General features: G+C 29.4%; 1 protein-coding gene and 1 long non-coding RNA gene across 3 annotated transcripts in view; both read right to left on the reverse strand.

The window, feature by feature from the left end:
* Window positions 1-22,682, reverse strand: part of LOC139426959 (uncharacterized) — a 418,699-nt gene that overhangs the window by 12,383 nt on the left and 383,634 nt on the right. The window lies entirely within an intron of this gene.
* Window positions 11,447-13,740, reverse strand: LOC139426652 (uncharacterized). Of its 2 annotated transcripts, none has more exons than XM_087159421.1 (2): window positions 13,483-13,740; window positions 11,447-12,216 (listed from the first exon to the last, which is right to left on the reverse strand). In XM_087159421.1, exons 1-2 carry the CDS (start codon window positions 13,592-13,594, stop codon window positions 11,531-11,533), a joined length of 798 nt encoding a protein of 265 aa, XP_087015547.1. In that variant the 5' UTR covers window positions 13,595-13,740; the 3' UTR covers window positions 11,447-11,530. The 2 variants fall into 2 exon arrangements, with proteins under 2 accessions (XP_087015547.1, XP_087015546.1); XM_087159420.1 differs by having other exon boundaries at window positions 13,453-13,740.

A 22,682-nucleotide genomic window follows, 5' to 3' on the forward strand; every position in this document is an offset into this window, starting at 1 on the left:
CCCTTTGCTACGCAACTTGATACTTTTTTTTCTTCCATTTTTGATTTTTTTTGTTGTTTTCTTTCCTCATTTTTTTCCACATAAAGAAAGCGTTTGGTTTCAACTATAAAAACTTCCTATCGAATTTTTTTTCTTTGCAAAAAATAATTCTTTTTATGCCTCTTACTATCGCTTTTACAAAGTAACTCATGTTTCAAATTTTTTCAGGCAGTTTCTGGAATATTCCGAAAGAAATGCTTGTATGGTATTTAATAAAAAACTAGTAAAGAGATGGAAAGTTTTTGATATAAAGTTTAAAAAAATTAATTGGCCTGGGACAGAAGCTTTTGTTTTCTACCTAAGATATGTTTAATATTCTAAGAAAGTAGGTTTTGTATATTGAAAAATATTAATTAGGTCATTTTTTAACATAGTAAAATAACAAATATTCGAAAAGAAATTAGATTTTTTTTAGTGGAAGTCACCTATTAATTAAACCTTACAGTTTAAGAGTTATGAAACTAACATTCTTAACATGATGTTTAAAAAATAAATGAAATGTACAAAATAAATGCTGGAAGAAATCTTGTGACATTTTGACGAGTTTAGACTAATAATTAAAGTGCTGGATACAAATATTTTGCAGATGTCAGAAAAATAAAAGCAAAATAAATGATCACCAATTTAATTGAAAGCAAATTAAAAATCGCATTGTATTACAGGTTTAAAAGGCTTTTAGCCGTCGGCAACTTAAGCCTATAAAGCTTAAATCGACAAGTTTTCGAAAACGTCATTTTGAATCAAATATATTTAACTTACAAAAAGTAGTATCAAATTTCTTCATATGGATTTGATATTTTCCTCGCAATCTTCGTTAAATAGGTAAGGAAATGCCATTTGCAAAAATCTTTCGCAGTCTTGTTTCATAATTTTAATCTTTAGTGCTAAGCTGATTATATCTTTAAAGTTGTCGATTTAAAAGCGAGCTTTAAGTTAATATTTCCGTGATTATGAGCTAATATCTTACTTTAGTTAATGAATTTAATGGATTTTCTTCAGAGAAAGAAAATGCTTGGGAGAGCTTCCCAAAATTAATAATTGATTTTGATTAGCTGTAGCATGTATTCGATTTTGCGCTTCTGATGAAAATAAATATGCATACATTTTATACAATATGAAACGTTTCTGATTGTTCTGTAAAAAAATTGATATTATTGGGAGATGCATGTCTTATTAGAAATATTAGTTTTATCACATTTTGAATGTATTTTTTTGCTTCCTAAAAGTGATATATTATTAATTAAAAACCTTTTAATTCATTTAAAAAACTTGAGAAATAATTTCCATAATTTTTATAAGTTTGTGTAATGAAAACAATTCTTCTTACACGAGAAAAATGTTTTAAACGACTTTAATAAAAATCTTGAAGTAAGTTCATAAGAGCTGCACATATGAAAAAGGCACAAGCATGATAGCCTTAAAAATGGTAGAGATAGCAGGAAGGTAACAGCATTTCACTTAAGACTGCGTGTAACTGATTAACCAGTTCACATGAGAGCATTTAAAGTGAATGTAAGTCGAGATAATAAGGATTTACTCAGAACAGAAAAAACAGTATTATGATTTTTAGTGAGATATCATAATACTGTTTTTTCTGTTCTGAGTATTGAGCATTCCTATATTCATGCCAGATAAATTGTGGCAGATATGTAATGAGTCTGTGCAGTATTAGGTAATAAGAGGTAAACAAAAAGTTATCATTCTTTGATTAACTCAATCCAATTCATCAGTGAATTCATGAAATATCATGACGTTTGGTTGCATGGGTCCAGTATAAATATAAGCCTTTAAAAATAATAATAACGTTTTACACAATTTGTTTATTACCATTTCTTTTAGACAGAGTTCTTCATAAACAGTACCAATTGGGTGATTAATTTGTCTCATTACAATCATGTAAAGTTATGCTTCGCACTACTGCACGTTGCTCTGTTTTTCGTGTATGCATGTTTCAAAACTTTCAATTGACTTTAAACACTCTCAATTAATTAATTGCACGCAATTCATGGGAAACTCTTCTTAATTTGATGGTATCATCGTGAATAATGACGCTGAATTATGTTGTTATGATGTGTGACAACTTTTCATGTGAGATTCTCGCATAATATTGGAAATACAACTTATATGTGGTTTCTTATTTAACTTAAGGGTGTCTTTCGAAGCTCTTTGGACAAAAAGAAAAGGAATTAAATAAATAAATAAAAAAGCCAAAGTTGAGTACCTTAAACTCGAAGCAATTCTATAATTTCAAACTTTATGTACCATCTTGTCGTAAATAATTAGTTGGCCTTTGTAACGGACATAAATAGCGAAAATATTTAAAAAAAAACATACTAAAATAATAATGATAATAAAAAATAGCTCAAATATTTAAAAATAGCTTAAATATTTGAAAAATAAAATTTTTTTGTCAAAAAATTGCCAAATGGCGAAATTTTTTCATCCAGAAATTTTTTTTTTATAATACATAATAATTCTAAATTTTTACATATTTTTATGAGCCTACATAATGTTGGATTAACTAATCAAGGACTAAAAACTTGATCATAAACGCTTTTAAAAAAATTATTTTTTTTCTCCACTAAACATTGAAGTCACAAAACGGAAGGTGACAGGACTTACGCTTACAAGGTGTTGTGTAAAATGGGTCGTAATTATTCGTATAGTCATGATTAGTTGTTGTGAATCATAACATTTATAAAAACAGAATATTATTCACTAAAAAACGATATTTAATTCGAAAAACAGTCTGGAAAAACTGGAAAAAAACATTCCAAAAAGTCTCATTCGAGAACATTCGATTGAAGTATCTTATCATTAAAATAAAAGAATATCCATTTCTTATGTAAAAAATATAACGAATGTAACTTCACCAACATTCACATGAAACTCATCCAACGCATTGTTTAAGAAAACAGAATAAATTCTTGTATAAAGATATTATAAACTCATAGATCAAGAATACAATTGAAATGACTGCCCAGCTTTCGTGGTAACGGTATCATGGAGAGAATTTGTAATATTTTGAATATTAGCAACTACACTGCAAAAAAGGGTTTCTCAAAATTGATCATAACTGTGTTTCAATATTTTAGTCAAGAAATCAGTAATTTTAATTTCTCTTCTTGGTTATGGTGGTGAGAAGATTACTGCGAGTTCGGTGGTCCTTGGTTCGAATTCTATCGGCAGCCTATGAACATCTTACTGATCCTTTTCTCCTTCTACATTATTTTTGAGATTATACATTTTGCTTAAATATTAGTATTGTCTGTTTAAATTTGAGAATATCATTATACTCAACAATGAGTTTTTAAATTCAACTCTATTTGTTTTAGAACTATTTTGATGCATTTGCCAAACATGGAATCACACTTTTTTACGGAGTATTTTTTCTCGTCAAAACAAAAACCTTTTTGGAATGATATTTTTAGCATGATATCTGACTTGATAGATATGAAAAAAGCAAAAGGCAGCATACAAATCACTGCGCTTTAATCTCTTTTTCCTGCTTCATCAGAGCACATTAAGTAGAAATGAATCGTTGGCTCTTTAAGAATTAAAAAAATAAATGTTTTTTTTATCTCTCCATATTTGGGACTGCTCTTTTGTATCAGCTCCATTTTTAGTTCTTATTTTTGTGAGGTAGTATTTGGTTTGTTGCCGTTTGACATTATTTTACTTACACCTATATTTAGCCCATACCTCATTATACCATTGTACTAATTTCTATATACTTCTCTAAAAGGATATGGTCACCCGGGGTGTCACATATTGGATGATTATATAACTTACTTTATAATCATCTTGTATTAAAGTAAGATTTCAAACTTTGTTTAAGTTATAACTATCCTATGATCTTCTAAATGTACCATTGCATTGAATGCCGTTGGATATTATTAGTGAACAAAATATTTCCAATCACTATTAATAAGCATAGTTAGTCATATGAATTGCTTTTTGTTGAGCACATAGTTGATTGCAAGTAGTAATCCGTTATTTTAAACCACGACTATGAGTTATCCAAATTACTGATCATAATTTTAATTGTAGTTGCCAGCAATCATAATTTACGATTACATTAATAATTAGAACTTATTGCAATTTCAACTAAGACAACAAGAAATAATGATCTTCAATTGTTATTTGGTTTATACGTAATCGTAATTATGTGTATTGTTGGTTACAGAATAATTTATTACTGCAATTAATGACGTTTTGATTTACTCTGGTGAACACTTTCATGAAGAAAAAGTACTCTGATATTTCATCTCTAAGTCAGAAACAGTCCAAACAAAGATAAGCTACTGTATGTATACTTAATTTAACTTTAAATTTGGAACTACTAAATTATCTGAAAGCAAGATAAATATTTTTCCAACTAAGCTTCTTAGTAAAATTTGATGAATTTTCCGGCCAAATAAAATTTTAAATCCAGAATAGCCTTTAATTTCAGATTACACTCATATTTTGGAAGAAATTAAGAAACATTGTTTCAGATTAACTGGACGTATTTTAAAAAATGATGCTGGTGACATAGCAAATGTAGCTTCTTATTGGCGTCAGTCACTGTGGAGGTCTTTCAAAACTGACTTGGAGTTGCATGAAGCTGAAAGACTTAAGACAGAACGGACTTAAATGTTGAGGAGAGGTCAGAGCTGCAGCCAAAGATCGTAAGACTTAACCAGAACGGAGTACCATGAAGAAGGCATTATAAGCAGACACACATTGAAAGAGTGAAGGAGCAGAAATTAAGAACATCCACCATAATTCTAATCCACAAATGCACCAATGAAGAGCAGTGTGTTGCTCTTTATTTCGCTACATCATGGTACTGATGCATTACTCCCTACTGAGTTAACAGGTAATGTTGGATACCTGCTGGTTGGATCAGTATCTGGACGCAGAAAGGAAGCCACGATGCTGAATTTAAGCAGCAGTGAGTTCGAACATTCACTATTATTAAGCATTATCGACACTTAATAGAATAGAGCTTTCATAAATATTTCTATTACCATGTTATTAAAGTCATATACATGATGACGACATGCCAAATGGATCCTTATTAATTCTTGTAAAATCTACTTTTTGTTTTGTTAGAAGGAATAAAAAAAAATTCTTTTCAACATTTGACTAGAGTTTTGTTGCGTTAATTAACAAACCTATTGTTGCGGGATATTTGCTTAACTTTATTGTTAGTGATTGGTAAATTAATATGCATTTCTAATTTTGCCCAATAATGGATTGGCGGGGAAAAAACCAGCCTCAAAAGAGAAAAAAAGAGCTCACAAGTCTTCAAACAATGATTCTTCTCCCTAATTATTATTCACACAGTTTCGATTGCTAGAACAAACAGTAATAAAACATTTATTACTCTTTCATATAGAATGCGTAGTTTAAAGATTTCAATTAAACTTACTTTTAATTAGACCAATTACTTTGCGAACAATAGCACAGAAAACAATTGGGATTTCTGTCTCGATTTGAATATAAATGCAGGTATCACGCTTATTGGAAAACCTGGATTGTCTGAAAAGACTGCACCTCTTGTTAAGTAAAGAATTAGACTAAGAACGACACGATATCCTAAATCAGGTATTGTAATTTAATTTATTTCATTGTAATGAGCTTAACTTATCGTAGCGAGAAGAATATTGTTACACATAAATCTTCTTTTATTCCATCTTGTAGAACACAATGAAATATCCATCTTGTTCTAAAGAAGAAATTCTGCAGTCAAGTTTAGTGCTCTACGCATTTGATTTAATTAATTCTCTCGAATCCAGCATTATTTCTTGACGACAATGCGTTATAAGATTCCCGCGAATCTCTGTGAGAAGTGTCGTCACGTTTTTTAATTTGTTTAAAAATGAAAACGGGTTGCGAATTTCCAGCCGAGTTTTAAGCCGAAAAGTTTGAATGAAATGTCAACGCATTTCGCAATTAAGGTGATTTTCCCGAAATATTTCTAATAAAGAATGTATTGAAGCTAACTGGCTTTAAAGAATTAGGCCTAACAAATGCGCTGTTGAGTGTTTGCATTTTCATGAGAAATCAATGTTGGGACAAATAGTTCTTTAAGAATTAGAAGCGAAACAAATATTAGTCAATTCAAACGGCTGCAAGATTTTATTTGTATACAATGTCTTTCATATAATTTATTGAAACAGCAAGTCGTGTGAAATATGTCTGGAATTAATTAATCAACTTAAAATTAAGTTTTATTGCAAACGAGACCGAATATGTCTAAGCTATTGCATAATGTGTCTTATAACATCAATCAATTATAAAAATACTATTCAATTCAAAGTGTTCTTTTATTAAATAACCCGCGTTACTAATTATAAGTGAAGGCCCAATCATTCATTCGTAATTACCAAACAATGTCGGATTTTTTTACGTAACATGATAGTTTATAATAGTAAACAGTGAATGTGCCTAGTAAATCTGAAGATTCCCCATGGGGAAGTTGTCACAACGATGTGTCCAACTTCCCGAGCACTCAGAACTGTGTGAAACTGGTCAGAAAATTTCATCAATAGCATGTATGAGTGCTGAAACTGTCAGGTCCAAGTATTTGAGTTTCACTACTCTCGTAAGCTCAATTGTTTGATTTGCAGAATGCTTAGATCAATCATGTATCTGCGATCGTTGGTTTCTTGTCGCTCCGCAGACAGCTTGGACGATTACTCAGTTGGTAGAAAGTAAGTTATACGAGTTTTTTCTTGTTTTAAGTTTTCTTTCTTAGGGCGCGTTCCTTTATTCGCACTGGTTGCAAACTGGAAACTAGTTTGAAACGATCACGTGATCGTACTGTTTTCCGTTTCGAACCATATTTTAGGAACGATCAGTGCGGAACTGTGGTTGCCAATAGCAACCAAGACGCTCTTCTGCCGACTGTTCCGACTACACCGCATTTTGTAAGGAGTTGTAAACTTTATATCTTATGAAATAGTTGAACCTCACGCTTTTATTTTTTAACAGTTGATTTTTTAATAATTTTATCAGTTTTTCTTCCTATTTACTATATTTTATGATGAATCGAGAGTTGATAAAAGCTTTTCTACTGTCCTCAGTAAATCAAATCTCAGACATGATGTTTGAGGAGGAGGACGAGGACGAAGAACTGGCTCTACTAAGGCTATCAAATGCTAAAAGAGAAAACAAGCGTATTTGCATAAAAAACTATGTGGAGGATGTTGTTCGTCATTATAATAACCGAGATTTCAAATCTCATTTTCGAATGGATAGATCGACTTTTGAAATTTTGTTCAACCTCATTAGTAAGGAGGAAATTCCTGGACCTGGAAGACCATGCATTCCGATGGAAAAAGCCTTATTGTGTGTTATTTGGTTATTAGCTAACCAAGAAAGTTTTCGGTAAGTTTAATATTTTTTAATTCAACTAAATTGCTTTTCTTATTATGGTGTTTATTAAGTCATTTTATGAACTATTGCAGCTGGTTTCATCCAAAGTTTACTGTTATGTTATAAATCTTTGTTTCTTATATTTGCATAATTTATTAAAATAAAATATCACCTTCTTCAGCAAATTTTTTAAAAGCAATAAGATTTTAATTCAAATGTTATAAAAAATAAAGTTTTTTTTTTCCTTTCAGATCTATTGCTGACAGATTTGATCTGACTAAATCTTCCCTATTTAGATGCCTTTTAAAGGTATCCTATATTTTGGAAAAGATGGCTCCAAATATTATTACTTGGCCAGATCCTGTTGTTGCTGAAAGTGAATTTCGTGAAATAAAAGGCTTCCCTGGCATCATCGGTGCTATTGATGGCTCCCATATAGCAATTAAAGCTCCGCGAAAAGACCCCGAAAAGTATTATAACAGAAAGGACAAGCATAGTTTGATACTTCAAGCTGTATGCACAGTTGACTTAGTGTTCACCCATGTATTTTGCTCTTTCCCCGGGTCTGTACATGACGCAAGAGTTTTCCGAAATTCGGAAGTTTACAACGAGATGATTGGAAACCCTCGTTATTTTCCCAATCATACTCATCTCGTTGGAGACGCAGCATATCCGCTGGGACTAAACCTCTTGGTACCTTACAAAAACAATGGTCATCTAGGAAGGAGACAAATCAACTTTAACAACAGATTGTCTTCAAGTCGGGTTTGCATTGAACGTGCCTTTGGGCAATTAAAAGGCAGATTTCGACGGTTGATGTATTTTAACATCGACAAAATAGAGTACCTCCCTCTATATGTTTTAAGTTCATGTGTGCTGCACAACATTTGCATAAAGCAAGAGGATTTTGTTGATAATATGAAAGATCCTAATGAACCAGACAATAGGGATTATGAAGAAGCTGATGAACCAATAACAGCCAATAACAAAAGGGACTATATTTGTGGCACTCTGCCTTAAATTTTAAATAATTTGCATATTATTAATTAATAATATTTTCTATATTGTTTGAAACAAATAGAAAATATTATTAATTAATAATAAGCAAATTATTATTCATTAATAGTAATAATAAATATTTTCTATTGTCATCTTTTAAAACTAATTCACGGATACAGTTGTTTAACAATAAATATTATAAGATTAGCTCAAATTTAAAATACAATCCCTAGTTAAATTATTGGACGCACTTAAAGATTTTAAGAAAAATCTTAATTATCAGGTGATATTAGCTTAATTGTTTTTACACGGTTCAAACCGGTTTTCACCTGTTTACATTCATGTATCAATTGGTTAACATTGTAATGCAATACGTTAAAAATAAATACAAATAGGAATTTTTTTAAAAATCTCCTTAATCAAAACCCCATTACATGTATGTTTATATATAAAAGATTTGCATATAAACTTGTGCTAAACATGTAATTACCAAAAGCCTACTGTGCATCTAATAATTTGATCTAATTATTACAATATAATACCTGATAATGAATATTCTATATTTATATAATACATCGTTGAATTTATATATCATCTCAATTAACCAATTGGTACTCGAAGGTAAACGAATACATTTCAGTTTGTCTTGGAAAAACAATGAAACTGTATAGTATCTCCTGATTATTGAGATTTTTCATAGAATCTTTTAGTGTGTCTAATAATTTGGCCAAGGACTGTTTTAGTAAATCTATAACATTAAAATTTTTTTAAGAAAAAAAATTATTAGCTTTATTTAGAATTTTAAACTACATATTTCTTTTTGAGAATTCTGATATCAAAAGAAATTTGATTATGCATTTTTAAATAGTTCTTTACACAAATATTAAGTTATGTTTTACTATACTCTTCAACATATTAAGCATTTTAAAAAATTCAGGAAAAATTCTCGAATTTTTTTTGCTTTCCAGTTTTTACTTATTTAAATAAATAGCTAAAGAATGAATACAATCATTTAAACTAGATTTCAATTATTATCTGTTTAAATATTTTGATGCATATATATTTTTTTTGAAAAAGTTTCTTCTGCTTGGATTAGAATGAACTATTTCTTCTAAGGTGGTTTTTACACTCGAAGGAACTTGCCATCACTGGTGTTAAATAATTTGAGTAATGTTTCATGTAATTAGCCATATTGTCTCTTAGAAGAGACATATATTTAACCGTTTTTAGAAATTTGTTAAGAAATGGAATTTTTGTGTTTATTCAGTATTTTATTCTTTTAGTTAAAATTTTCTGTCACAATTGAAAATAAATTTATATTGTATGTATGCAGTATGTTCATTTTTATTACTCATCTGAAGAGGCGATATTTTCAAACACAATGTCTTTATAATGCAAAAGAAACTTTTTTTATTCCAACACAATTTGTGTTTATTAATGCAAGTAAAAGAAAATGTAAAAAAAACTTCTAAGATTCATAAGATATTGATTCTATCAATTGATAATGGTACATTTCAAAGGGACATCTGAGGGAGCAATTTATATTTTGAATTGGGGAAACAGTTGCCTAGTTTAAAAAAATTTATTTGGCTACATTATTTTAGTTAGTGGAATCTTAGGCAATATGTATTCTGACTAATGTTTGTTGAGGAAACTAGTGTTAAGAGTAATAATTACTTACAAGTTATCACCTAGTAAACCTAGAGCAGAGGTCGCCAAAGTGGTCTATATAGACCCCCAAGGGTCTATTTAACAAAAGCAGGGGTCGATCCGAATCGGAAGGGTCAGTTGTGGGTCGAAAAAAGAAACAGTTCTCAATGCGAAAATCACACATACCTAATTAAGTATGTAAAATTTGTGAATTTTTTTTTATAATTGACTCAATATCAGTTTCTTTATAAAACATAAATTAATAAACATATTTATTGGGGTGAAACAAGTATGTACGTACCACCGCGCAGTGGCACGAACTCAGCGCATAAGTCATGTATGCGCTTGTCAAAATGTCACGTGCGACGAGCATTGACGTTACAAATGCAAATATCATACGCAGTTTCAACTATCTTTGCAAACTGTGTTGAATATTTGCAGTGTCATTATTAAAACTTTTATAGTTTTGGATAATTAGTTATTTCGATAAAACCATTCGCTTAGTTTAGATATCAATTTTAATTATCAATGCACAAAAAAGAAGGTAAGCATTAATGATATGGATTAGTACAGCCCGCGACAGAACTATAGCACACTTTGTATTTTTTTTTTTTACGAAAATTACAAAATTGACCAATTTTGACGAAAATTAAAATTGACCAATTTTGAACCCACTATAGCGAACCTTGCAAAACAACACCAGCCCCACCTATCATATTGATCAAGAAGCAGTAAATCTTTAGTTGCTTTACTTATTATATCTACTTATGCATAATTACTTATTATTTAATAATAAGGTATTTAAATTTCAATATTAATATATTTTTCATAAAACTATTGTTACATAATGTACTATTACTTTAATAAATGTTTAAAATCATAAAATAAATGTACAAACATAGTATCTAATAGAGTTTTATTTTAATTAACAGAAAATTACTTTTGCGGGGGTCGATGGAGATTTCGAAAAATTATATAGGGGTCGATAATCAAAAAAGTTTGGCGACCCCTGACCTAGAGGAACACCGTAAGAAATACAAAATTTATAATATATAAAAAATACATTAAAAATTAAGCGTTAACAAAGTTCAAAGAATTATAATTTTTAACAAACCCAATTACAATAAATCTCCAACTACTTTATTCTGATATAATTTGGCTTGCATAAAATATTTAAAAATTTTCCATTCTTTTTTTCTCACAAAGATGAAATATGATTAATATGCAGATAAATGTATTCAGCTCACTGGATATTCATTGCCTGACCCAATAAAAATGAAAACTGTCATCCATAAATAACTGAACTTATACATACCTAATTTTACTGGCTTTTCATGAACTAATCTAAATACAGACAATATGATAAAAAAAAAACCACATCAAGCACTCACTATTTAATTATTAAGAACAAAATTATTTATTTTGCACATACAAGTGGAAAAGAAATTAAACATAAATGAAATTAAACAATAATAAATTAATTCAACTTGGAAATGAGCTCTTTTAACAGGGAAAGGAATTCTTTGTTTTGTTCCATCCTTTCCCTGTGCCGTCTCTCACAACTTTCCCTAAAAAGAGCAAAATAGTGAGGCTCTTCCTCTTCACGTTTTCGCTTCGGTGTAGGATTCGGCGTTCTAGTTGGCTCATCCTGAGCCGTAGAAGGATGGTGAAGGAAGGAAGGGGGGAGATGGGAAGAAGGGGAACGTGAAGAGGATTCAGCTCCTCTGTCTGAATTAGATTGCACAAATCCAGACAGGGAAGATGAAGCAGAGACAGGGTTGATCGTAGGTGCTTTACAAAACATTGCATCTAATTCTTCGTAAAATTTGCAAGTTATGCGCTTGCTACCGGAAAGCCGGTTATTGTCTTTCACTTTCCGGTAACTGGACAACAGTCCCTTGATCTTGTTGTCGCACTGGATATGACTCAATTGATATCCGTGCTTCCCCATAGCTGTAGCAATTTCAGTCCATACTGTTTTCTTCTTATTATACTTAAAGCGCTCCAGCTTCTCCTTATATATAGAGAGCAAAAGCAGTGTAGCCGAATTGCTCCATGCAAATACATTTTTACCTTGCAACAGTTCACCTGTTTCTCCTTCTGATATGTTACCAGACTGTTCAACGCTACCAGACAATGGCTCGTCAGGATCAGCCCAAGAGTCTGTAAAAAAAATTTTTAAATTAATAACAAAACTATTTAAAAGTCTCAAAAATTTTAAGACTAGACAATAATTGATGTATATAGGACAAAAACTTCACCATTGGCAATTTTTTTTCTTAAAAAAAAAAAAAACTTTTTGGTGTAACACCCCTATCCCGTAGTATAATTCTTCTCACTACGCCCTGAATGAGCACATAAAGGCTACTGGCCACGAAAAGGTTAATCTGATTTCGCAGACATAGTATTTTATCATCAAAGACATAGTATTGTACTGATGTAGAAGAATTCTATCAATGTTCTTATTGGCTTTTAAAAAAGTATATTAGCTATTTAGATTGTACATGGTGAAAAAATCAAAACATTAGCTAAATGAGAAACATACCGCTAAACGGTAGTAAATTCGGCCTGGATAGACCCCTGCAGTATATTAAGAATTATAATTTCGTCTCAAATTACAAATCAACAAACTTTTTATTACCACTCCGAAAAATTATCCTGGAAAAAAAGTAAATATTGGCAAGTGTGTTGTTAATAATACATAATTCAATGACTTTTCTTCAAAATAAATTAAAAATTTACTCGAAAAACTTATGATTGTGATGATACATCAAATAAATCGAGAAAATTATTTACTACAATTACTGATGTGCTTGTAGAAAAAAATATTTTTCATAATTACAAAATGCTGAAAAAATGTACTTACAGATTTTTAACCTTGAAGATTTAATGTAACTGGTAAAAACAATGCCAACAGAATCGATAATGTAAAATAACATTTTCAAACATTAATATACGAAAGGGTTTGATGGTAATATCAAATCAACATGCTTAATTTATAATAGTGCTCTCTTTTTTTTAAGAGAGTTTCATATTATTGTCTGAAACAAATTTAACATAAAATCATAAACATCTAATTAATTTTCCTACAAAATTTTTATAAATCATACCTATAAGTATATTTATCATTAACTTAAAAAATTCACAGACGGAAACGAGCGAATAACACGCGCCTAAAAAATTCTTATTAATAACAATGAAAAGAAATTAACTTACTAATTTCAAATAATATATATTAAAAAATACATAATCACTCTTCAACAGAGTATCATACGTACAAATATATGCATAATAATAAACATTGGAAGTTAATATTTATTATCTATTCCATGATCATCCTTAACTTTTAGTACGTAATTTACCTTATCATTAACATAATTCTTTTATTATATAACATACCAAAAGTAAGAGAATTATTAATAGATTCACTTTGTTTTGGGCAATTCTTCACATGTTCTGTAATTTCGTCTTCTCGGCCTAAAAGCTTGCAATTAGAACACTGATGATAATACTGCATTTCACCTATACCACTGCCGGCCATTTTTAATTTGTATTCTCAACAAGCACACCGACTTTCAAACTAGTGCACTTCGTGCGACACTAACCAATTTCAGTTCGAATAAAAAAACGATCAGTTTCGCACTGGTTCAAAACTCGTTTAATTTTGGAACGACTGGTGTGGAACCAGTGCACTCTGTGCGAATAAAGGAACGCGCCCTTAGTCCAGAGAAATACTACCGACTTGGATTTAGAAAGAAAGTTTGGAAGTGCTGACTGTCTCTTTGTCTATATCTATGTCCAGACAGTGAAGGGTAGTTAAAGGATTCATTGCTGTCTCCAGATCAACATATTAACCACTACCTGCTTTCCAATGTCGTGCCCTTTATGGAGACAATTATGGAGACAAAGATTTAATAGTCTGAGAAGGCATCTCATTGAATGATCACGTGATCCCTCATGTTTTGCAAAAGAGGCATTGTCACTGGTTTGCTTAAATATAGAAATGCATTCTTGTAGCTCTGTTTTGGCGTTTTTGAGAATTTTATTAATTCTGACATCATTTTTGGACAGTGCGTGGCCACATGAACCTAGGATTTTGAAATGGATTGTTATACCTGTAGACCTGAATCTGATTGAGAATGTTTAGGAGTACCTCGGCAGACAAGTTGCTGATTTGAGTTCTCTTTCATGGTCATTACCTAAACGGGAACAAGGGTTACTTCATGTGTAGTTTTTGTATCTCATTTCGCTCCGACATCTTAATTGGTAGCATGGCGGGACGATTCAACCAATGCATTGTATTAAGGGGTGGGCGCATTCCTTAATAGAATTCATTCTTGCTTTTTTCTTGTTATAAATCACGTTTATGTTTCAATTTGTGTAAATTTCTATGTGGCAATCATTTAAGAGTTGTTTATTGCATATTTAATCAAAATTTCGTACTTCTATGTTTATTCGATTTTAAATTAGACACGGAAAACAAGTTTGTCTTTAATCTTTTGGAAGGCAGTCTGTTATGGCGAATACAATTTTTTTTTCTTCCTTAAAATAAAAAAGAAGACTTGGCTCCTAATGGGAGAAATATTGAGCAATTTAGATTGTTTTAAAATAATCAAATATATTAATCAATCTGAAAATGTTGACGAATAATCTGAAATATTAAAATAATAATTATTAGATTTTATAGTTAGTTTATAATTAAAGGATAAAAGCTAATTACAATAAAAAATTTCATAATTTTTTTTGACTTTTAAGAAAGAAAATCCTTTTACTGCCGGCATTATGTATTATGCTTTTGTGATTAATTAACTAATTAAATCTTACCAAACTATGAAAAGGCAAACGGATAGACATTACCGTGCGCTTGAATTATAAATTTTAATTAAAGTAAATAATAATGAAGTCCTTTTGAAATGCTTTATACAATTACTATTCATTTACTTATACAAGCAATTTACAATGTTTATAAGTATCATAGCATAGCGCAATATTACAAATTTAATCAAATGCGAATGTGAATGTTTGCTAAACTCTTAGATAACGAAGATTTGGTTAACTTATTTAATTGGATTTATAGTTATAACCTATTTAATAAATAATAGTTATCAATAAAGAAACAACGTGATTTTACGTATTCTCTTAAAATGACATTTCTTACTAAAGTAGAAATTTCGATTTAAATATATGACTTTTAGCAGAACTTGATACAGAATTTTATTTTTACAGAGATAAATAAATAAATAAGTAAATGTTCTGTTATCGGTATGGGAAGGCACATATAGATTACTTATTTTATTAGATATATAATTTTAGTTTATTGTATTAATTTAAATAATTAGACATTTAAATCATTGATTAAATATAAATACAAATATTTTGCAAGGTAAGATGGGTAAAAATAAAATTAGTTTTGACTCTATAGTTATTAATCAATATTTCTTGGGATGACTTATTTTGTGATTAAAAATTCAAAAAAAAAAAAAAAAAAACATGATAAAACATAAATTTTTTTTAGGTTCAAAGAAAAAGAATTTTCTTTTTAGTAAAAAAAGGGAAGCATTTTACCGCCGGCAGGGCATTTTATCTTTTTATTATTCTTACATTTTTCAATTGACTAGCTGAATAATATCGAACTTTCAAAAGTCACAACTGAACAAAACGTCTAGACATTTCTTTACATTTTGGTTCTAAAAGCTTTTTGAAGCTCCTTTGTGGGTGCAGGGCAACAAAGCAAAAAAAAAAAAAAAAAAAAAAAAAAATGATGTGTAGATATATATCTATATTCTTCGCATTTCTCCATTTTTTTTTCTTATCATTTATGTAAGCGATAAACAGAGAAGTAAAGAATAAAAAAAAATCAGAAGTGTTTTAAATTCGATTGAAAGCGAGAAATACTTGTCTGAAGATAGATTTTTCCTCAATTTTTTATTTTAAAAGTGAAGATGCTTTTGATACAAATACCACATCGCCATGTCTTAGGTTTTATTGTTTTCCCCAAGGAATAAAAAGAAGAAACATTTTGAAAGTTAAAAAAAATATTTTTATAAAAAGGCAGTATGCGGCTTGTTAAGTTATATTTTGAAGACTTTTAGATGGATTTTGCAGAATTATCACTGCCTGTTCTAGTTTCCATGGATTAGATTGCAGCGTGAGGAGGTACATGGAATTTTTTTAACTCCACAGTTCGTAAATCCTCCCTTGGTGCATAAGAAACTATATTTTTAATACTTAAAGTTTACACTATACTAGTAGAAAATAAACTCTTTTATTTTAACAAACTGATTTATAACAAATGCTTTAGTGTCACAACCTACCTTTAAATCTGAAAAAAAACTGCAAAAAAGTACTTTAAGAAACAAGAATGTATTTAAGTAGCAGATTTTCTCCTAAAAGAATAGTGCTTTATGTATATTAAAAAAAGTATTGTATAGTAACTATATTTTAAAAGGGTTCTTCAGGCAGTTTTTCCATTAAGAAAAAAATACAGATAACTTCTATTGCCTAGTACTTATAAGAAACTTATTAAGAACTTATTAAGGACTTATTAAGAAACTTATTTAGAACTTATTAAGAACTTATTAAGAAAAAATACAGAAAAGTTCTCTAAAATATGCTAAAATTAACTTAAGTAAATGCAAAGTAAATGTGTTCAACAATTCAAAATCCAAATAAGTATATCATATTTTATTCAAAAAAAAAAATCCATAATTGAAAGTAGAAGCATATAGTAAAAATGTTTTATATACAAAATCGTTTTCACAATAATTTGCGATCCTTTATTTTTTAAATACTTTTATTATGAAATTAAATTTTAGCAAGACTTTCTCTGAATATCAAATTATGTGAGACAAATAATTTTAGCAAAATGGTTTTTTAAGATAAATGGGCAGATGTATAATGATTATTTGACATTGCTAAACTCTTGATTGCATTACTTAATTATCATTAGAATATGAATATGATAGAATATTAGCAGATTTCCAAATTTTTTCTCGAATGAGTGGTCTTATTATTAATTTAAAGTAGTTTAATAATAAAACTTGAAAAAATAGTACAATTTTAAAACGTTTTTTTTTTGTCGTAACAAGGGATTTTAAAGAAGCAAATGTTCACATCTAATCGGACATTTTGCATGCATAAGAATATTTCTACTTCAACTAACTCATTTATCGTTTGGCGTGATAATGTAATAAAATGCAGACGATTACTTTAAATGTTTTTTGATAGAATGATTATTCTTTAAATTTAGTTTTTTGGTTGCATGTTGAAGCTTAGAATCCTAAAATTCCTGAAAAATCTCCGCAGAATCAATGTAATGAAATTATAATAAATTTAATGAATTGGCAATGAAAATAAGTATGGTTCCCAAAATCATGAGCAAAAAGGTAATATTTTTTTGTACCGCAATCGAATTTTATTGCATTAGAGTTATGTTAAATTTTGGAGTATAGTGAAAAAATTATGTAACCAAATTCCTAACAAAATTTTTAAAAAAATAATGGTTTGAAGTGAAGATGGAGCAGAAATTCTATCAGCTCATAATCGATATTTTATAGTATGATAACAAAATTTTTTATTTCCAAATTGCTTCCTTTTAATACTCGAGAATTATTTGAAGATTTTAAAAATTATATATTGAATTACAATTCAAAGGAGTAATGATGCTTTTAAAAATCACTATTATGAATAATACTATAAATAAAACTATTCTCGAACACAGCAAAATTTATTTCAAAATTCACAGTTTAAAATTGTATGACAAATAAATTTATACTTAAAGAGGTAAATAATCTTTTTAAAAATCATGTAACTAATTGATGTGATAAAGTTTTATTCAAAAGTACATTGAATGGTTAAAAATATTATTATTTCCACATATATTTTGAATCGATTTACTCCTAAAAGCTTAATAATTTTTTTAAAAACTATTACCATAAATATTATGATTAATAAATTTATTCTCGAAGAGCTTAAAGATTGTTTTAAAAGTCATTATCGCAAATAAAATCATAAATAAAGTTTTACTTAAAGAAGTTAGAAACCGTTTTAGAAACCACTATTGTGTATGACATTATCAATAAAGTTATACTTAAAAAAAGTTACATTTTTTAAGAACCACTATTTTTAGCGATATGTTCAAGGAGAAAAAAATTCTGGTATAATTACCTTACTGTATGGTAATGACATTTCTGGTAATAAACAAAAAAAAAGAAAGAAAGAAAAACATAATTCTGGTAACAAAAACCATAATATGTGGTATTTAAGTAATTTATTTGGTATTTTTCTGTGCATATGGCAACAGTTTACTAGAAATTTTGAGTTTTAAAATTATAGTTCCTATTAAGAAACATTTAATGAAAAATGCAAAACTGAAAAGCAAATTGAACTAAATAAATGGTTTTTATTTCATGCTCTAAAATATCATGATATAATTTATGAATTCTACTACATTTACCAAATTTTATTACATATAATAAAACAATATTTCATTGTTTATTTTACCGAAATAATTAGAGAAGCGGTTCGTAAAATTTACTGACCATTTTGGCGTTTTCATTGAGAGAGGAACACTGTAAGTAATACCATATTCTGGTAGTTTTAACCATACCTTTTTTCTCAGCATTAAATGTCAGCAAGTAAGAAAATTATAAAGACAGAAAGCATGCTTGATTTTATGATAAAGAAAACATGCTTGTTTTAATAATAAATTAAAGCTTCTTTTAATATTAAAACACTATTATAATAGGTAAAAAACTACCTAATTTTACTGTGTTTTAATTATAAATATCATACAAATAGGTAAATAACTTTTTTAGTGAGTGTTGTCTTTCGTTTACAACTTGCAAATATTTAATTTTCATGACTCAACCATAAAGCTTAAAAAAGGAAAATATTTAATTTTCACACCATGAAAGGATCAGGTGATCAGATTAAAAATTGTGACACAGCAGAAAACCTCAGAAAAGGGGAACGAGGGGATAGAGAAAGGCAAAAAGAACCTTGCCTAGCTTTTGCTGAGGACGGAGACCTTTCACTCAATTCAATTTGTGTTCTTAAGTGGACTGAGGAATTCAGGGTTCAGCAAACAAGAGAGCACTCTGGGTAATTTCTTTAGAGGTATTTACCTAACATGTTCACTTTCTTGTAGAAGAAGCAAAGAATAAACAAACAATTTTAGTTAAATCAAACATAGAGGGTCTGGTAGTAAGTGGTATCTGTTTTCGATTTGTTGTTCCGATAGGCCCAAGTTTAAATATCAGGTTAATAGAGGAAAATATTTATTGAGCAGGGTTAGTCTGGTTATCAAGTTTAATGCTTGCTGACATTTCCTGATAAATAAAGATAAAGATATTGTCTAGGTTAGGTTTTTAGTTGTTTTTGTACACTTTAGAGCCCAAAAGAAGGCATTTAGAGTTTACATATTAAATTTTTTTGAGCTGTTGTTATCTTTTTGTTAAAGTGTTAAATTGAAATTTCGTTATACGAATCCAGCATCCGATTAAATTACATGGTTAGACTGGTTGTAGATTATAACCCCAACTATAGTGAACCCTCCTTGAAGGTATAGACTTTAGACCACATATTCATTTAAATTAAAAAATCACTTTGGTTTAAAGTAAAGCAGTTTCAGAACGTATTTTATCATAATTTGCTTCATTTTATAGCGTCGAATAAAACATTTTGCAGAAATTTATATAAATAGTCAAACTGAGGACATGATAGCACTATTTAAATTACTATAGATCTATGGTAATTACTTTCACTATAGGTACTCAGTCTCGAACAAATGTAATATTGGTGTTAATAGGGCCTTTCCTGATAAATGATAAATAAAGTCCAGGGAAGAGGGGTATCTCACAAAGGATAAAAGAAAAATTATTTCAATGTAAAATTTGTATGTAGGAATTATAGAGCAAAACTTTCTACTTGCTCCTGTTATATATTTTATGGATAACCTTGTTATTGAGCAAAATTAGTTCCATAATTTGCTACAATAAAGAAAATTATTTGAAATAGGATATTTACTGTTTCGTTTTTGCTTTTGTAAATTGGATCCATTTTCTGATTAAATTTACTAGGTTAATTTCAGAAAATTAAGCACAAAATATTTAGTTTGTTAAAGAAAGTTTAAAATTTCTAATAAGCTAGTGGGTTCCATCCGCTGTTCGCTGACGTTCACCAACCCTCAAAGAACTCTATTCAATCTTATATGGTTTGCTTTGCAAACCATTCTCAATTCATACAGTTAAACTCATTTGAAATGTGATCTAGATTATAATCTGAAGAATTTAAATCAGTTATTAAAATCTCTTAAAACTAATTCCTCTATAGAAAAATAAATATTTTTTGTAAGCAATAAGTTATTAAAATAAACAAGATTTAAATTGTAATAAATGACATGCAATGTACGAAATTTCCGAAACAAAAGGAATAATTATGCTTTAAAAACCTTTTTAGCTATTTAGGAATGGTCTTGCAAGTAGATTTTCTCATCATGACAACAACTTAGTATACTTCCTTGAAGAATTTTTTTTACGCCCATAAGTGAGCTGCATAAAAGCTACATATTTTAGTTATAGCGACGTCATGTTGAGCGATGTCACGTTCTTCAACATCAACAGACGTGTGATGACCTGTCTTCTATGCATTCTTTCAATGTTATGCCTTTTATAACTGTCATGAACCATTTGTTATGCTTTTCAAGAAATTTTTCTTTTTATTATGCTTAAAAAGCGAGACTGCACAAATTATACTTCTTTTTAAATGAATAAGAGTAACAATGAATAAAAGTATTATTATAGAATCTGAATAAGAATAACTAAAACATAATATAAAACACTTTGCTTGACTATACGATTTTAACCCTTCAATTCTTCTAAACCTATATCTCAGTTTGTTTCAGGTTTTTGCTATCCTCGCGAGAGTAGAATTTTTATTCAAAAATTATAACCATGTGCGTTTACGCTTTCAAGCTTATTACAGCTCATGCGCTTGACATTTCCGATATTTCAATTTCAATTCTTTATTACTAACTTGAAAAAGAAATGAGGACTTTCTTAGTCATCCAGTAAGAGAAATATACTTATTTATTTTGTGAGTCAAGTTACTTAACGAAATTAGTAATTTTTAAATTTTTTTTCTTCTGTGAAATTAAAAATACCTTACTTTTAAGGGTCCCTTATAGTGATTGAACATTTTTACGAACTATTATTGTGGAATAGTTTGTAATCTAGAAATGTCTTTATTTGTGTTTTATTTTACAAAAATTGTACTTTGAAGTAAGTATATTTAAAGGAAGCGATTCTGTAAATGAAAAATTTTTTGAAACATTTTCTAATTTTAAACCTACAATGAAAAATTTTTTTTGCTTCAATAATTTAAAACAAACTAGAGGTTAGGTAAGTTATTTTAGCTATTTTAGGTAAAAATTGTCGTACAGAAATAGTTTGTAAGTTTTTCAGAATTTTCATATGTTTGGACATTATTGTATATTTATGTTTGCATAATTGCAAAAAATTATACTTCACGCTAACAGCTACCATTCGTAACGTACCGTTCTTTAAAAAAAAGTCACAAAATTAGGCTGTTGAACTCAAGAAAAATTTTTAAAAAAGGAAATGCATTTTATGTGTACTCTTATCTTTCCTCTGCATCGAACGGGCATTTATGTTTCGGACTATGTCCACCTTAGAGTGAGCGATGTTGTGCCAAATGTGTTGACCCATTTCTTACCCCATTCCACTAAGTCACGTCTGCTTCGTCCTCTGAGGGGTCAAGTATCCCCTTTCTCCCTCACTTACCCCTAAAACTCTTTCCATCTGTCAATCCTGGAGCATCTTTGAGAGTAGAGCGAGCGACAGAGGTAGAAGGGAGAGAGATGATCGATAAAAGAAACCTACCCCCCAACCAGTGTGGGAAACAGAGAGGAGACATCTTTTTCTATCTCGAGATATTTTTTTATTCCCACGTAAACTGAGGTTTTCGGTGCCGTTTGACGCGGCGATGGCACATATATGAACTCTCATGTGTTCTCCTACCTCCCTCAGAATGGGGGGTGAGAGCTATGAAGGAGCTTCGTAAAAAGGAACAGGAAGGAACGATAGAAGGATAGAATATAACGGTGGTTTATTTTGAGAATGGTGCAAGTCACGTTTGAGAAGTAATCAAGTTAGCCAAGAAAACGTACGACATTTTTTAGTCTAAATAGTTGATGAAGGAAATTTTTTTTTATTTGAGATAACATTTCCAAAACATCAGCAATATTATCAGCGATTTAAAGCAATATAATCGGCAACGTCTAAAACAAAATAAAATTTTTTTTCTTCAAAAAATAGTTTATATTATTAGCAATTAATTACTTTAATTATAAACTGTTGATCTGTGGGTATGTAAACAGCAGCGAAAGAATCGTTGTTCTATTTGCCAGATATATAAATAGCTTTGAAAATAAATTATGAGAAATTGTCAGAAAACCTTGCAAAAGTGTTTAATTGAATCAGAATTTTCTGTAAAATTATTTATTGTTACTAACATGCATGAACGCGATGCACAGTTTATTAAACTTTCAATAATTAATACTATATATAATAGTCATACATATATTTTTTTCTTTGAAAATGCATTAAGCA

The sequence above is a fragment of the Parasteatoda tepidariorum genome, chromosome 3 (genome assembly GCF_982258835.1).
Source record: "Parasteatoda tepidariorum strain Cologne lab strain chromosome 3, Ptep-v5.0, whole genome shotgun sequence".
NCBI classification, from domain to species: domain Eukaryota; kingdom Metazoa; phylum Arthropoda; class Arachnida; order Araneae; family Theridiidae; genus Parasteatoda; species Parasteatoda tepidariorum.